General features: G+C 51.9%; 1 protein-coding gene across 1 annotated transcript in view; it reads right to left on the bottom strand.

The window, feature by feature from the left end:
- LIMK2 (LIM domain kinase 2) overlaps positions 1 to 18,126 on the bottom strand; it is a 68,479-nt gene extending 50,353 nt beyond the window's left edge. The window contains exons 1-2 of the mRNA XM_008272149.5: positions 17,884 to 18,126; positions 4,535 to 4,634 (exon numbers count right to left, since the gene is read on the bottom strand). Coding sequence (XP_008270371.1) covers positions 4,535 to 4,634; positions 17,884 to 17,899 — 116 coding nt within the window. The 5' untranslated portion in view covers positions 17,900 to 18,126. The remainder of the gene's footprint in view (positions 1 to 4,534; positions 4,635 to 17,883) is intronic.
- Positions 18,127 to 18,369: the final 243 nt, after the last annotated feature.

Genomic DNA, 18,369 nt, shown 5'->3' with positions numbered 1-18,369 from the left:
TTTTTTAAAGATCTATTTATTTATTTGAAAGGCAGAGCTAAGGAGAGGCAGAGGCAGAGAGAGAGAGTCTTCCATCCGTTGGTTCAGTCCCCAAATGGCTGCAATGGCCAGAGCTGAGCTGAAGCCAGGAACCAGGAGCTTCCTCCAGGTCTCCTACGTGGGTGCACGGGTCCAAGGACTTGGGCCATCTTCTACTGCTTTTATAGGCCATAGCAGAGAGCTGCATCTGAAGTGGAGCAGCCAGGACTTGAACTGGTGCCCATATGGGACGCTGGCACCATAGGCGGTGGCTTTACCCACTATGCTACAGCGCCGGCCCCAGGATGATCTTAAAAGACCATTAAGGAGGCTGGCGCCACAGCTCAATAGGCTAATCTTCTGCCTGCGGCACTGGCACACCGGGTTCTAGTCCCGGTCAGGGCGCTGGATTCTGTCCCGGTTGCTCCTCTTCCAGGCCAGCTCTCTGCTGTGGCCAGGGAGTGCAGTGGAGGATGGCCCAAGTGCTTGGGCCCTGCACCCACATGGGAGACCAGGAGAAGCACCTGGCTCCTGGCTACGGATCAGCGCGGTACGTTGGCCGCAGTGCGCCAGCCGCAGCGGCCACTGGGGGGGTGAACCAACGGAAAAAGGAAGACCTTTCTCTCTCTCTCTCTCACTGTCCACTCTGCCTGTAAAAAAAAAAAAAAAAAAAAAAAAAAAGACCATTAAGGAGGCAGGCATTGTGGTATAGTGTGTAAAGCCACCGTATGTAGTGCCTGCAGTGCTGGCATCCCATATGGGCGCCCGTTGGAGTCCCAGCTGCTCCATTTTCAATCCAGCTCCCTGATAATGCACCTGGGAAAGCAGCACAAGCTAGCCCAAATGCTTCAGGCCCTGCACCCACATGGGAGACCCGACTGAGGCTCCTGGCTTTTGGCTTTGGTCTGGCCCAGCCCTGGCTGTTGCAGCCATTTGTGGAGTGAACCAACAGATGAAAGATCTCTCTCTTTCTCTTGCTCCCCCAACCCCTGTAACTCTGCCTTTCAAAAAAATACAATAAATCTTAAAAAAAAAATTCAGCCTGATGCTCCAAGCTTCTTATAACCCAGATTACCTCTAGGGTCAGACACAGTCCTTCCCAACTCTGAAGGTCTTCCTCCAATTTGGCCAAAAGCCCAACCAGCTCCAGAAGATAGCCTATCCCTCTGGGGCAAAGACCAGGTGCCATCTGAGGGCCCCACGTCATCCAGTTCGAATTTACCATGGGAAAGCACTGGAGTCAGGAGACACGCTCCGTCACTAAAGCCGCATCAGAGGAAAGCAGCTGCAACCAGGACACAGCTCGGCTTCTCCCACAGGCACCATCGTCGGCTTGACTTGTGCCGAGAAGATCAAAGCTGCCCTTAATCCCCATGGCCAACTCCGATGACCAATGAATGTGCAATAAGGGAAATAAATGATACATGTAGTTGTGTACCGACACCGTCACAACATGAGATAAAGCGACAGCTACTCATTATTAAGAGTTTTCTATGCACTGGGTGCTGTGCTGGGCACTTTTTATAGGCTATCACAGTTAATCCCATCTAACGACCATGTGGGATGAATGAGACTCTTATCCCCGTTTTATAGATGAGTGCTCAGAGCTCAGGGAAGTCACATAAGGGCAGTTAATAAAGCACTGCATTTAAGACCAGACAAGTCTCATACCGCCTGTACTCCTATCCACCACGCGAACATGCCTTACTTCTCTACGTACATGTATTTGCGTGTGTGTGTGTGTGTGTGTGTACGTCTCTAACAAGACAGCAACTGACCAGACCTACAAATGACCCAAAACCTCAATTGGAAGGCCAGCTCTGGTCATCTCTGGCCTGTCTGAGTGACCCTGAGCAGGCCCTCTGGGATTCAAGCCTCTCATCGGTGATGTGCAGGGTTGTACCATACACTCATTCGTTAGCTCTAGCAGAATACAGAAATTCCAAAGAGTAGCTCGTTTGATCCTGTCCTGCTTATTTTGGATAGAAAATATTTATAAAGATAGGAAAGAAGCAGGAATAAATCCAAACACATGGGTTAGACGCCAAGACAGGACCTGGGAATTCTTTAGGTTCTCTTGCTGGTCTTGGCCTCAGCTATGAAACGAAAGGGCCTGCTAAAGGCTTTGTCCATAAGGCCTCTCTTTCTCTCTCTCTTTTTTTTTTTTTTTTTTTTTTTTTGACAGGCAGAGTGGACAGTGAGAGAGAGAGACAGAGAGAAAGGTCTTCCTTTTTGCCGTTGGTTCACCCTCCAATGGGCGCCGCGGCCAGCGCACCGCGCTGATCTGAAGGCAGGAGCCAGGTGCTTCTCCTGGTCTCCCATGAAGGTGCAGGGCCCAAGCACTTGGGCCATCCTCCACTGCACTCCCTGGCCACAGCAGAGAGCTGGCCTGGAAGAGGGGCAACCGGGACAGAATCCGGTGCCCCGACCGGGACTAGAACCCGGTATGCCAGCGCCGCAAGGTAGAGGATTAGCCTATTGAGCCACGGCGCTGGCCACCATAAGGTATAGTCTCTGTTCCTACCATACGAAACAGCACAAAAAGATAAAATCAGGGGCTGGTGATGTGGTGTTGTGGGTGGGGCCGCTGCCTGCGATGCCAGCATCCCATGTAGGCATGGGTTCAAGACCTGGCTGCTCCACTTCTAATCCAGCTCCGTGCTAATGAGCCTTGGAAAGCAGTGGAAGATGGCCCAAGTCCTTGGGGTCCTACACCCACATTGGAGACCCAGAGGAAGCTCCAGGAACCTGGCTTTGGCCGGGGCCCAGCCCTGGCTGTTGCAGCCATTTGGGGAGTGAACCAGTGGATGGAGGATCTCTCTCTCTCTCCCTCTCTCTCTGTAACTCTGCCTTTCAAATAAATAATTAAAAAATGCAATCAACTTCCTGAGGAGTGAAAGAGGGAGAAGAACAGAGGCAGTCAGGATCACAGAGCCCCGCGCTCTGAGTTAAGAGCTGAGAGGGCAGGAAAATGCTGGTTTCCCTCCAACTCTTCCACATCTCTCCGCGCCCGTCCCCTACGTGGTTCCCGCAAGTGCTTGCAGGCCGACTCAACTGCTGGTATCAGCACAGGACATGCTTCATAAGAACCGTGGGTGGGGGAGCTGCTGGGTGTCCACCGTTTGTCTCATTCCCGGGACACGAGCACAGACCAGGGGGACCAGAGCGTGCCCACCCAGCCTCCAGAGTGGACAGCCGCTCACGCGGCCGATGTGCGGTGACTATGGACCAAGCACTGTTTCGTGTTCTGGAGAATACGGAGACAAGCTCCCACCCTTGAAGAGTCCGACCTCCCAGGACAAAGGGATGCGCATTCAGTGAGTAACAACCAGGTGCTGGGTGCTTCGCATATATTATTTCATTCAATTTCAACAACTTGATGAGGTAGATTATTAACACCCCTGTTTCCCAAATGAGGAAATGGAATCCCAGACAGAGGGAACAGATCTGACATTAAGGGCTGTATAATTTGCAAGAAACTGAGCTGCCTCCAAACAATAATAAAGCGAACAACAAAAAGCAGGAACCCAGGGAGGCATCCTGTAGGAGGAAGAGCAGGCTCTGCCAAGTGCAGTGCCGACAGCCCTTGTGGCCCCTGCAAACACCAGCAGCTCCTCTGGCCTCGGTCTCCCCATCCATTGACTGGGGGTGCCGGGAAACCCAAAGACGGCCTCCTCCCATCCCCTGCATCCAGCCGCACTGGGCTCACTTGGGGCTTCTCCACTGTAACCTGGCTTCAGGCAGGCCTCACCTGAGACCTGGTCATGGCTCCTGCTTGCCACATTCCTCTCATCACCCCTCCACTGCCAATGTCTTTGGCATGGAAATGCTCAAGGGGCCGGTGCTGTGGCGCAGGTTAAGCCTCCACTTGTGGTGCTGGCATCCTGTAAGGTGCCGGTTAGAGTCCTGGCTGCTCCACTTCCAATCCAGCTCCCTGCTAACGAGCCTGGGAAAACATCAGAAGATGGCCCAAGTGCTTGGGGCCCTGCACCCCCGTGGGAGACCTGGAAGAAGCTCTGGGCTCCTGGTTTCAGAGCGGCCCAGCTCCATTGAGGGAGTGAACCAGCAGAAGGAAGTTTCTCTCTCTCTCTCTCTCCCCTTCTGTGTACCTCTGCCTTTTAAATAAACAAAACCTTAAAAAAAATTCTCAAGTCAGAAGCTTGCTCCTGTTCTTCTGGAACATGAAATGGTGCTTGGTCCCTATACACTGGTCAGAACAGCACAGAGGTGGGAGTCTGGTGTAGCGGGCAAGACCCTGGCATCCCATATTGGGTTTGCTTGAGTCTCAGCTCCAGTTCCTGATCCCAGCTTCCTGGGAGGCAGCGCGTACCGGCTCAAGTAGCTGAGTCCCTCACGGGACACCCAGGCTGAGTTCCCGATTACAGGCATTTGGGAAGTGAATCAGTGGATAGCAGCTCTCTCTCTCTGTCCATCTGTCTCTGCTTCCCGCCCTCTGCCCCTACCCTCTTCCCCCACAGTAAGAGAAAAGAATGAACAGGAGGACACATCCACTTACCGGAAGCAAGAGCTGTGCCAGGCTTCGTTGACGGTCCTGTACAACCTCTGGCTTGGAGCAACGTGGTCCCCACAGCCCCGGCATCTCCAGGCGTCTTCACCTGCACACAGAACAGAGAGCATCGGAAGCCTGCAGCAGCAGGGGGCCAGGGGTGGGATTCCTAGCACGCAGGAGCCGACCGAGTTAAGAGACTCTCAGATGGGCAGGGTAGGCCACCTCAAAAATGGTCCTGGCTGTTCCCCTTCTACTCAAACAAAACTGGCTTTCTCCTCGGACTTTCAGTTTTTGCTTATAGCTCTGAGTAGAAGAGATGAACAGGGTTTCCCTCTTCCTACGACTGCCCCCAGCTATAGCGCCCAGAGACTTCTCCTCTCTGGGTTAAACATGTTACTGCCTCTTCCTAGTCTTCAAAAGCCCTGTTCTGTTTCTCAGACTTTGCCCATCAACTAATTGCAGAGCTCAATCATTCAAAACACGTCACTGATGCTCTCTACACACAGCTGGGAGCTGCTGGACACTGCTGGTCATGGAGCAATTCCACTGGAAAAAGAAACACTTCTTGGAGGGCTGGCACCGTGGCATAGTGGGTAAAACTGCTGCCTGCAGTGCTGGCATCCCATATGGGTGCCAGTTTGAGTCCCAGCTGCCCCTCTTCCGAAGCAGTAGAAGATGGCCCAAGTCCTTGGGCCTCTGCACCACGTGGGAGACCCAGAAGAAGCTCCTGGCTCCTGGCTCCAGAGTGATGCAGCTCCAGCCATTGCAGGCAACTGGGGAGTGAACCAGCAGATGGAAGACCTCTCTCTCTCTCTCTCTCTGCCTCTCCTTCTCTCTCTGGTAACTCTTTCAAATAAATAAAGCTTAAAAAAAAAAAAAAAAAAAGCAAGCAACACTTCTCCACATGGTCAGTTTTCACTTGGATGTCAGTTCACAGGTAGATGCAGAGTGCTGTTACAGTTCCGAGAAAGCAGTTATGGGTCTAAAAGGGAAGAACATTTAATAAATGCCTCCTACATGCCAAGAAGTACACCAGTGCTCTCACAGGCCTAATCTCATTTAACTCTCAAAGCAATCCTGTTAGACAGGTATTACTGTACTCATTCAATGGGTGAGAGAACTGGAACTCGGGGCCAGAGCAGGGACAAAGGGGTCAAGTGGCCGATCTAGCATTCAAACTGACATCTGGCTTTTTTGTTTTTAAGATTTATTTTACTTATTTGAAAGAGTGACAGAGAGAGAGAAAGAAGAAGAGACAGAGAGAGAGGTCTTCCATCGTTGTTTCACTCCCTAAATGGCTGCAATGGCCAGGGCTAGGCCAGGCCAAAGCCAGGAGCTTCTTCTGGGTCACCCACATGGGTGCAGGGGCCCAAGCACTTAGGCCATCCTCCGCTGCTTTCCCAGGCACATTTTCAGGGAGCTGGGTTGGAAGTGGAGCAGCTGGGACTCGATCTGGCACCCATATGGGATGTCTGTGTTGCAGGTGGTAGTTTTACGTGCTGTGCCACAGCGCAGGCCCAGGTCTGGCTCATTCTAAAGCCTAGACCTTCCCTATTCCTCCATGTAACATTTTTTTTTTAAACGGGATTTATTTATTTACTTGAAAGGCAGAGTTAGAGATAGGAAGAGAGGAGAGAGAGAGAGAGAGAGAACCTTTTTTTCTTTTAAAGATTTTATCTATTTATTTGAGAGGTAGAGTTACAGACAGAGAGAGGGAGAGACAAAGTTCTTCCATTCGCTGGTTCATTCCCCAAATGGCTCAACGGTGGAGCTGAGCGAGCCGATCCGAAGCCAGGAGCCAGAAGCTTCTGGGTCTCCCACATGGGTGCAGGGGCCCAAGCACTTGGGCCATCTTCCACTGCTTTCCCAGACCATACAGAGAGCTGGATCAGAAGAGGAGCAGCTGGGGCAGGAACCGGCACCCATATGGGATGCCAGTGCCACAGGTGGAGGTTTAGCCTCCCATGCCAGAGCGCTAGCCCTCCGATCGATCTTCCATTTGCTGGTTCACCCCCCAAATAGCTGCAATAACCGACGCTGGGTCAGGCCAAAGTCAGAAGGGTGGAACTCCATCTGGTCTCCAACATGGGTGGCAGGGACCCAAATACTTGGGCCATCTCCCACTGCCTCCCCAGGCACATTAGCAGGGAGCTGGATGGGAAGTGGGGCAGCTGGCACCCATATGGGATGCCGGTGTCTCAGGCTGCAGCTTAACCCGCTGGGCTACATCAGCCCCAGCATGCTGACTCTCACTCATCCCAAGGAGGGTGCCGGGAATGTCTGCAGAGAAGGCTGACGCGTGGGCTGAGCCTCGAGAGATGGAAAGGACTGCCCAAAGGCTGAGAACGGATGGGGAAGGCCGTGCGGGCTGAGAGATGGGTATGGACAAAGGCCCCCGGTCGGTCCGTGTTCCTCCCAAAGGAAGGTGCCCCAAACAAACACGATACGCTCAGCTCGGTGTTAGCTCAGATGCCACCTTCTTGAAATAAAGAGGACAACTGAGGTCAAGCCGTGGTAACTGACTCGGCCCTGGAAAGCGGGACAAGGCTGCTACAAGACGCCCTTGTGTGCTCCCTGCATGCGGCTTTGTTCTCTCTGGGTAACTCCAGACCGCCACAGGCAGGGCGACAGCCACTGAGCCCCGTTTCACAGGCCCCCGCGCCGTGAATGGACAAAGCGCGGCGGCCGGACAAAGCATGGCTGCTCAGCCCCATTCGAAGGCAGCCAGCGCTCTGACCATGGTCTTCCTCGTACCCCAGAGCAGAGCGGAAGACGTCAGAACACTACAAGACCCACCCGCTCCTCTCCCACCACGTCCTCAGCGGCAGGACACAGAAGTGCCCGCCGCTCACTCTGCCTGGATTTAAGATTCTTAGACTCTCAACAGGCACTGCTTTGCCTTTTGGATGGCAGTGGCCACAGAGTACAACACCAGGTTCACACACTCCAAGGCAGACGGCCTGAGCGTCTCACGGGAACCAGGTCCACGTCAGGTTCCAGACGCCGGGTTAGTGAGAGGGGCGGGTTTTAATGAACACAGACATCCAGATGGATCTCCTAAACTCAGAAATACCTGTGTGAAACATTTCTGGAATTCTTACACAGAAAGGGCTTTCAGGGTCAGTTTCTGACTACTGCGCCGCTGCCCCACCCCCACTCCCCAGCAAATCTCATTATCTTCACACCACACCTTGTTTCTTGTCTGCACTTTTGAATCCAAAAGGAACAGTCTCTAACCCGACCACCCACTAACTCAACAATGACTCCAAAATGACTTCTGGCTGTTCCCCAAATTCAAAGAGGCCCAGGGCTTTCCGCTATGAGGCTGTCTGGGGTAACCTGTTACTGCCTCACTCTCAGGGCCTGTCCTGCTTTCTCCAGTCTCGAGAAACTCAAAGCCACTCAATCAACACGTATTTTTGCACCTGTTCCGTGTAAAGTTCTCACGAGAGATACAAAACCAAGAGCTCCTACTCCCTTCTCCCATATACACCTGCTTCCACCTTCCCAATGTCTCTCTAGTCCCGCCTTGTCCTCTGCACAGACCCTAGTCCAGGTCTTGGGCTTCTCTTCCCTGTCTGCTGCACGATGTTGGCTTGCTGACCCAGACTCCCAGCTATGTCAGCTGCAGGCCTGTGTCCCCAGGGCTGGGCTACAGGTTAGCGGGGCTCCTTGTTCTGCATCCTGATCTACCCCACCTCGAAGACGTGCAGTCTCAGCTGCTTCTACCCCACCCCCTTCTGCCCCTCCTCGTTATTATATGAGCTATGTCAAGCCCTGCCCGACAGAAAACCTCTGGATCCGGGCTTCTCCTCCGCCACCCTTGCTCTCCTCTTCACGGCCACACGTGAACAAGTTGTCTACACATCACTGCTCTCACTTCCTCACTTCCCACTTACTGCATGACCCACTGCAATCTGGCTTCCACCCCCACCATTTCTCCGAAACTGTCTCACCAAGGTCAACAGTAACTGCTTATTGCTAAATTCAATGGGCGCGCTTCAGTCATTCTTTCAACAAATATTTACTGCATGCCAACTATGCATCCAGCACTGTGTTGGGGAGAGAGCAGCAAACAAGAGAGAGACTAAACACCGAGCAAGGATTAAACAATAACAGGATTATAACTGGGGCAAGTGGTATGGAGGAGACATGAAGTTCATAACTAAAACAAGGAGGCCAAAGGGATAGTTTGCAAGGAAGTCATTTCCAAGCTGGGCTCTAAAAAAAAAAAAAAAAATTATATATATATATATATATATATATATATAACTTAATCAGGAAAAAAAAAGGAGGGGAGAGGGAAGGATAACACTGGAGACAAAGTTGGGGGGAACATGTGCAAAGGCCCTGAGGCTGGGACAAGACCTCCTAACACATTGCTAAACTAAGCTAAGAGAAGTAAGGCTGGCCACCAGCCTCCTAGTGTCCCTCGCTAAACATTCACTAAAGCAGTGTACAGCCCTCGCAAAGTGGCCCCAAAGAACCTTTACCTCTCGCCACCCTGTGCAAGGGGATGCTCTGGCTGTATTTTGGTCCGTCTGGTATTCCCATGATACACATTCATATTCTTAACATCCTGACATCCACACCCCAAGCTATTCTCTATATCTGGGATACTCGGTCTCTTCCCGTAGTCAAAATTCTATCTTTCCGTGATGGTCCCCTAACGTCTGGCAGTGTAGATTTGTTTCATTTTGTTTATACCTGTTTTATGTCATGTATTCTTGTTTTTTTTTTTTTTAAGATTTATTTATTTTTTTTTATTTGAAAGGCAGATTACAGAGATGGAGAGAGACAGAGGCAGAGAGAGAAATATCTTCCATCACTGGTTCATTCCCCGAAATGGCCACAATGGCCAGGGCTGCGTCAGGCCAAAGTCAGGAGTTTCATTTGGGTGTCCCATGCAGGTGCAGGAGCCCAAGCACTTGGGCCATCTACCACTGCTTTCCCAGGTGCATAGGCAGGGAGCTGGATCGGAAGTGGAGCAGCCAGGACTCTAACCGGCACCTGTATGGGATGCCGGTGCTGCAGGTGGTGGCTTAACCTGCTACACCACAGCGATGGCCCCTATCATTTACAATTACAATTCACTGTGTGTGTTTGTTTCCTTCAGCCCCTCTCCTTTCCTGTCTCTCCTAGCTCCACGGGGCAAAAATTGCATCGTGATCTTCTTTAAGGCCAAGCTTGGTGCAGAATAGACACTCCTTTATGAGGCGAATCCAACTCAAAAGTTGGATCCAACTGCCAGCTCTAAAGGTCATTTCCAAAGATAAGCTCCAAAGGGCAGCAGGGATGACCCCACCGGAGTCCAGAGTTCTGGTTCCCAGAGCCACCACCTGAAGGTAAACTCTCCGGTGGGTAAAGCTGACCTCAGTTTACCTGTTGTGCATGCGCACTGCTTTTCTGTTAGAAAGCACCTGGACAAAGATATCCACCCAGAGCTCTCAGCCTGCCAAGCCCAGACACTCAAGAGAACACTTGGCCTCCTTAGCTCCCGCACAATCCTGAAAGCCAGGGATCTTGGTTTTTTTTACAACCTTTATTCTAGGAAATGTAAGAGATATATAATAGTGTGAAGTCAGGGATTTCTGGGAACCCAGTGGAGGGCCAGTCCAGGTTTCAGTCTACTTAGAAGTTCTTTCTCTAGGGGCCAGCATGATAAGTGGGTTAAGCTGCTGCCTGCAGCTCCGGCATCCCATATGGATGCCAGTTCGAGTCTGGCTGCTCTACTTCTGATCCAGCTCCCTGCTAATGTGCCTGGGAAAGCAGCAGAGGATGAGCCAAGTGCTTGGGCCCCTGCATCTATGTGGAAGACCCAGAAGAAGCTCCTGGTTCCTGGCTTCAGATCGGCTCAACTCCAGCCGTTGTGGCTATTTGGGGAGTGAACCAGCAGATGGAAGATTCTCCACCCCTTAACTCTGCCTTTCAAATAAATAAATCTTAAAAAAAAAAAAAAAAAAAAAAAAAAAGGTCCTTCCTCGAGGAAAACACCTCATTGCACCAGGCTGCTCACCTTCTCCCTCTGCAGTGTTTACCTCTCCTATCTGCAGACTTATCAACAGTGGCTACTGATTGTCACAGCCCAGGAGGGAGCTTAATTAAGTAAATGTCCACAGCAGCCTCAAACAGTAAGGAGGACTTATTAAGTCTTTAATAAATAGAAAACTGTGCCTTCAGTTGTTGGAACTTATTAAAAAGTGGTAAAACAAGCTGAGAATTGTAACAAATGGCTCATAACCCACAGGAACTTCGGAATTTTGTCACAACATATATTTTCTTTGTATATGCTTCTCCTTTCCAACTTATTAATTGCCCTTGTGACTCTCAAACAAATGGTGACTCTGCTGGGGCAGGCACCAGGAAGACAGGATGGTGAAGCTGGAAAGAGCCTTCAACACCAGCTCATCTCATCTCATCATTCTGAACGAGAACTGGGTTTGGAGGAGAGCTACCTGACCATCACAAAGCTAGTGAAAGACAGTCCTGCGTGGACTGAAGCTGCCCCAGGAGTGCTGGGCCAGTTGGGTCTGTATTGTTCCGTGTAGCCCCAGACACGCTGAGACTCGCTCAAGACCACACAGCTATTTGGTGCAAGGGCTCAGCCTGGTGCCCCCACCGGGAGCCGGCGCACTTCCCGCAACGCTCACCTTAACGTGGTCTTAAGAGCTGGCTTTTTGCAACTGAAGTCCCTTTCAGGCTTCAAAGTGCTGAGAAATGCCCTAGCACCGAGAGCTCCTGGGACCTTGACGCCCAGCCTGAACCGACATGTACAGATCCTATTCTTTCACTTGAGAAAAAAAAAATCTTTGAAGCTTCTCGTGTTCCACTAGACAATGAGAAGCAGGAACACAACCCAGCCAATTCAGCGTAGCATAAAACAAGCATGGTAACCACTAGGCCCCCTGGGAGCTGGCAGGTCAGGCATATAAACTGGGACAAAGCAGGAGGCAGAAGGGCAGGGCAGGCGCTGGTGGGGAGCAGCCAGGAGAAAAAAAAAAAAACCACATTTTAAAGAAGTGACTACCAACAATGATTAACGTTCCTCCAGATACACTCCCCTGGATCCCAAAGGGTTTTCTTCCTCACCAGCTTACCAAATATTACCAAAGGGAGTGTCTCAGGAAGAAAGATTACATGGTTTCTCAAGGCACTTCTGAACTTCTCTGGATTGTACATTATTCTTTTCTTTTCAAAGATTTATTTATTTATTTGAAAGGCAGAGTTACAGAGATGCAGAAATAGAGAGAGAGGTCTCCCATCCAATGGCTCACTCCCCAGATGGCCACAATAGCCAGAGCTATGCTGATCCGAAGCCAGAAGCCAGGAGCTTCTTCCAGGTCTCCCACGTGGGTGCAGGGGCCCAAGGACTTGGGCCATCCTCTACTGCTTTCCCAGGCCATAGCAGAGACTGGATCGGAAGTGGAGCAGCTGGGACTTGAACCGGCACCCAGATGGGATGCTGGCGCTGCAGGCAGCAGCTTTATGCGCTATGCCACATTGTTGGGCCTGTATGTAAATTACTCTTTTCTAAAAGTGGGGATCAAGCTCTGAGCGTCTGTGACAGCGAATCAGGGGGCTCAGGCATGGAAGCACAAGGCGTCTCAGTGAGCTCCATTCTTGCTGTTGTTCTCTGCTTTCCTTCTTTGTTTATCAGGAAGAATTTATAAGAGGTCAAGCGAAAGAACTCGAGTTAAGACCTCGGTTTGAAACCTGCTTCTGCCGGTGTTTGATTCTGTGTCCTTGGGCAAATTATTTAACCTCTCTGAGCTTGGCTCCTAATCTTTAAAAAGAGGCCAACAGCACCTACCTTACAGGATTATCACGAGGATTAAAAGAAAGAACAGCGTGGATGTGAAAATACCTCCCGCAGCGTCTGGCACTTGGCTGGACTGATGTGGGCAGTTCCTTCTCTTTCTTTCTGTGTGTGTGTGTTTAGGAGGTTGGCCAGAAAAAGTGGAGCTGAACAGATTTATTTCTAAAATCTGAAGGGAGCGTTTTCAAAATAAATTCAAAAACTTCTTCTATGTGCCCATGGGCGAGGCACAGACGAGGCCGGGAACTAGTGAGATCCCTGGCGAGCACTCAGGGTGTGTGTGTGAAGGACAGGGAGACGTACGGAAAGAACAGGTCAGAAGGGACAAAAACCAGGTGCCGGGGGGGCAGGAACTCAGCGCGGTAATGGGAGATGGCCGAGACGGAAAAATGAGACCATTCCTGCGGCTTGCGGGCTGCCCAGGTTCTCACTTCCAACTTTAAGCTGATTCCCCTGTGAGTGAGTCGGCATTTTCTTATCTGAGAGAAAGCTTGGAACAGGTTAACCAAATCATATTTTCCTATAGCACTTCTCTACTTGTCAAAGACGGAAAAACAAAACAAAACAAAATCCAAACCTCTTTTAAGTCCATATTTTATGCCAGGGAGTGTCCTGTATGAACTAGTTGAATACAAAGATTTCATAAGATAAGAATGGACACGGATGGATTATTATCATTATTGTGTATTTACTGATGAGGAAACGGAAATACTCACCTAATGTTAAGTATTGGTGCTAAGCTTAGGCCACAGGGCTGCTGGGCTCCAATGGCTGTGTCTTTAACTACATTTTAGACTTGGACACGCAAATTACAAACACAGAGGCCGGTCATCATTTGTGGTGCCGGCATCCCAAATGCACTCCGGTTCAAGTCCTGGCTGCTCCACTTCAGATCCAGCTCCCTGCTAATGTGCCCGGGAAAGCAGTGGAGGATGGCCCCTGCACCCATGTGGAGACCTGGATGGAGCTCTGGGTTTCTGGCTTCAGCCTGGCCCAGCCCTGGTCAATGTGGCCATTTGGGGAGTGAACCAGAGGATAGAAGATCTCTCTCTCTCTGTCTCTTCTTCCTCTCTCATTGTAACTCTACCTTTCACATAAATATATAAATCTTTAAAAAAAAATTACAGACAAAACAGAGCTGACAAAATAGAACCCCAGGGCAGGTATGTGGTCTATTGGTTAAGATGCCTGCATCTGGGGCCGGCGCTGTGGCGCAGTAGTTAAGCCTCCGCCTGAGGCGCCAGCATCCCAAAGGGGCACAGGTTTGAGTCCTGGCTGCTCCACTTCTGAGCCAGCTGATGGCCTGGGAAAGCAGTGGAAGATGACTCAAGTCCCTGGGCTCCTGCATCCGGGTGGGAGATGCAGAAGAAGCTCCTGGCTCCTGGCTTCAGATCGGTGCAGCTCCAGCTATTGTGGACATTTGGGGAGTGAACCAGCGAATGGAAGACCTCTTTCTCTGTCTCTCCCTCTCAAGTAAATAAATAAATCTTAAAAAAAAAAAAAAAAGTGTTTGCATCTCATATCAGAATGCCTGGGTTCAATTCCCATCTCCAAATTCCTGCTGATGGTGACCCTGGGAGGCAGCAGGTGCCGGTTCAGGTAGTTGAGTCCCACCCTTCCCACAGGAGACCTGGATTAAATTCCCTGCTCTTGACTTCGGCCTGGTCCCGTCCTGTCCACTGTGGGTATCTGGGATTGAGTCACTGCATGAGAACTCTGTTTTTAAAAAACAAAAACAGAATCCCAAGATGAACTTTCAAGAAATACTCTTATGAACCAAGCAACAGTTTCATGTTCTAGCTACTACCGGACGGCAGTTAACAGGTAAGAGTCTAATTTTTGCTACTGTGTAAAGAAAAGGTCAAGCAAGGGTGAGAAAGAAAAAGCCACAGCTTTCGGTCCTCTCACTGAAATGCCAAAGTGACACCTGCAGATGCACCCCTCCCTAGGACGCCCCTGAGCCCCAGGGCCCTCCAGGTTGCTTCCAGAACGTGCAGAAAACCCACCATGAATGTAGAAAGGCTAATACAGCTCCCTTGAATATGACAGCTTTTATTTAGCTTTAAAACCTGCAGGCCTCTTGGCTCTCTCCACTCCGCATCTACGGCCATTCAAGCCAGCCTGCCCTGCCCGCGTCAGCAGGCACCTGCTACCAGTCAGCGCCACTCCCAGCACTGACGCCTCATCTCAGGGCCGTTGGACACCCACCTCCAGATCGGGGTCCTGTGACCGCATTATGGCCCTTGCAGTCTTTAAAAGCTATGGTTCCTCTCTCAGACTGGAAATTCCACAGTCCTCATCCTCGGCCTGGCATCAGATCCTTCACAGCCTGGCCTCGCCAGCCCTCTCGGCATCACCTTCTGCTGCCTTCGGCTCCTCACCCGTCAGTCCTTGCTCCTGCCACACTCACCAATTGGCCATCCTTGATGAAGACCCTGTAAGTTGCCTACCTTTGCATTCTACTCCCAAAGTTTCTTCTCTACTAAGACGTCATTCCCCCAGTACCTTTACAAACCCTAACATTTCTGGCCGGCACCGCGGCTCACTAGGCTAATCCTCCGCCTGCGGCGCCGGCACCCCGGGTTCTAGTCCCGGTTGGGGCACCTGATTCTGTCCCGGTTGCCCCTCTTCCAGGCCAGCTCTCTGCTGTGGCCTGGGAGTGCAGTGGAGGATGGCCCAAGTGCTTGGGCCCTGCACCCACATGGGAGACCAGGAGGAAGCACCTGGCTCCTGGCTTCAGATCGGCGCAGCGTGCCAGCTGTAGGAGCCATTTGGGGAGTGAACCAACTGATGGAAGAACTTTCTCTCTGTCTCTCTCTCTCACTGTCTAACTCTGTCAAAAAAAATAAAATTTAATTAAACCCTAACATTTCTAAAATCTGACCTCCTCCAAGAAGTAGTCCCCAAAATAACAACAAAAAGGAAGAAGCCGCTGGCCAAAACTGGCAGCTCGCTGGGCATCTTGATAGTCTTCAAGGACACCAAGCACATTCCTTGCCTCCCCTTTAATCTACTTCATTTCTCATCCATGTCTTTGTCCCTGACTATGGCATTCGTATATTTACTTACTATTTATTTCTCCCCACCAGAGCATACAGCCCTTGAGGGAAAGGATTTGGTCCACTCTGTTTCCTGCTATCCCCTTAGGACTGAAAGTGCTTGGCACATAATATGAAGTTAAGATGCATTTGTGGAATAAATCTGTGAACAGAATTCACCCATGGAGCTCTGAGATTCCATAGTGTTACTACACACAAGCCTCACAACACCTTGTCTTGATGGTTCTGTATTTTTTTTTTAAATTACCCCAATTAGACAGTCAATTTCCCAAAGGCACAAACCACGCATGATTTATTCCCACAAATATTTATTGAGGGCTTATTATGTGCCAGACTCTGCTACTCTCTGAGTGACCCTGACAGCCCAATTTTCCCTCCCCAAGCTTCAGTTTCTTCATCCGTGAACCAAGGAAACTGTACGTTATCTCAAGTCTCTCTGGGCTCCGGCGTCTGTTAACATTTTATTGTGAGAGGTAGAACCCGGCCCCGCCCAGCGCCACAGACATCACGGGCACTCAGTAAATATTTGATCGCGTGGTGGCTGATTCTCCTGTTACACGGTGGAATCTGAGGTGTCTTGGAACGCGGTTGGGCGGAATAACAAATAAAAGTTCAAGTCCTATTTCCTCCTCTGCCTCTCCGGGCAACCTGGCTCTATTGTCTGTGACAGGGCGAGGATGAAGCACTCAACCTGAAGTAGGAAAACATGAACTCTGACCGCACCACTCACGAGGTTCTGGAACCCTGAACCAGTCATTTCTGAGCCTTCATCTGCTCTCTCTCTGTCTCTCTCTCTCTCTCACACACACACACACACACACACGCCATCTTGGCTTTATCTCAGTCAGAAGCTCCTGGATGCCTTTCTACCCCAAGGCCTTTAATAGGCTGTTCCCTCTGCCTGGAATGTTCTTTGCCCCTCCTCTGCCAGGGGTCCTCAGGGGTCAGCACAAACTGAATTCTCAATGGAAAGTATTTCCTGTTGACACCGCTATGCCCTGATGCCCTCCTGCGCCATTCGTCGCCATTGTTAGCTCAACTATTTATTGTCTAGAGCTGTAAGTGCCGCACAAGCAAGGACTGTGTTCCTTTGGCTCACCACGGTACCCCTTGGCACTGGGCGAACCGCACAGCACAGCGGCATCCAACACGTAGTCCTTGAATGAATGAAACCAACGCACCCCGAAGCTTTACCGTCCAGGAGTCCTGAGTCACTCCAAGAGGATCCGGTAAAAATGCGTGCACTATAAAACCTTGCACGAGGTTCTAGGAATCAAGGTTCAAAACAGGGGACCCTCTATTACACAGCACGGCCATCATCCAAGCTGAAGATGCCTGGATGCTACAGAAAAGATTTAAAAGGACAGGGACAGGAGGCACTGGCACTCCTAGCTCTCCTTCCCCAGACGCGTATTATCAACAGCGAGGAGAAAATCCCATGCTCCTAGGGTGAGGAAGTGACCCACGGGTGGCCTGGTCCTTGTATTCAGGATGGAGGAAGTGACTGTCCACAGGCCCAAAGCCAGGAAGCGGGGGCAGATACACAGCCTCTCCCCCCACGCCCGCCTCTCCTGCCACCTCTACAAAGCTTCTGGGAGCTGACCACCGTGGGGTCGCAGAGGCTGCGTCTCCCACCCAAGTGGCCGGCACATGGGGCAAGGGCAGGATCCTGGTTTGGGGGGACAGGCGGGGAAGGCAGGAGGCTGATGTGGGGGCGTGCCTGGGAGCAGCCCACAGGCCTGAAGCTGCCCTGCCTTCCAGGAGGTGCTTGGCCACCTCCTCTGCTCTCAGAGAAGCCAAAGGGAGGACCCCTCTCCCCCTCCCCGGGGGAGGACCCAGAACCCCTGCGGGCCGGGGGCAAGCGCCCCAATCTCTCCTTACCCCTAGTCCTGTGACGTGAACCCCAAGCGCTTCCACGTACCCCTACTTCTTGCAAAGACCCTCAACACCCAAGGGATCGAGGCCCCCCAACCCCCGCGAGCGGCCGCGGGTGCTGGCGGGGTTCTCATACCTTTCTCCATTTTCCACAGAAAACTCCGACGGCGCGGGGTCACCCTGCATCTCCCTAAGTGGCCCGCACCCTGGAGGACCCTGCATTCTCCATATTCCACGGAGCCCCCTCCCCAAGGGAACCCCAGGCCCCTCCCCTTCCCTGGACGGGGGTTTAGTTTGGGGACCTGGGTTCGCCGGGTCTTCCCCAAAAGCCGGACTCCTGGCAAAGCCCGAATTCCTACTTTCCGGGGATCTCAACTCGAAGGAAGCCGCCTACCCCGCCTGCCGCCCAGAGCCCACTCTCCCGGATGCCCTGCCCCCCAATTCCCGGAGTCTCCCGGGAGCGCCGTGCCTCCCCGACGCCCCTCAAGTCCTCGCCAGGAGCTCGGAACCACGAGGATCCAACCTGCCCGAAACTTTCGAGAGGCTGCCGGTTCCCCTCAGCCGCACGGGGTCGGGTTTCAGGGATAACGGCAGCTTCTCCTTACCCGCCAACGCGGCCATGGTCCCGGGACGCGGAAACGAAGAGGAGGAGGAGGAGGAGGAGGAGGAGGCAGGGGCCACAGCTGCTCCCCTCAGCTCCCGCCGCCGCCGCCTCAGGCGAGAGAGGTCCTCAGCCCCCGGGCGCTACAGGGATGCGCCGCCTACGGCGCCCGGGGAGGACCAAACCGCACCTGGCACCAGGGGCCCGCCTGCCGAAGCCCCGCCCCTGGCATCCCGTCTCCGCCCCTGATGCCGGCCCCGCCCCCGGGACGCGGCCACGCCCCCGGGACGCGGACTCTGAGGCAGCGCTAGCGCCCCCTGGCGTGAGCGGCGTCCTCTCTGGGCGCTGTGGCTGACAAGGGAGATCCAGGTAGAAAATGCCAATGCGTAGAGGACCCTTGGGACTCCTCTGTCCCGTCTCCTCATTTTTTTAAAAGAATTATTTATTTATTTATTTATTTCAAAGTCAGAGTTACAGAGAGAAAGAGAGA

The sequence above is a fragment of the Oryctolagus cuniculus genome, chromosome 21 (assembly GCF_051225735.1).
Source record: "Oryctolagus cuniculus isolate XC-2025 breed Fujian yellow rabbit chromosome 21, ASM5122573v1, whole genome shotgun sequence".
Classification (NCBI taxonomy): domain Eukaryota; kingdom Metazoa; phylum Chordata; class Mammalia; order Lagomorpha; family Leporidae; genus Oryctolagus; species Oryctolagus cuniculus.
This window is presented reverse-complemented; position numbering and strand designations above follow the sequence as displayed.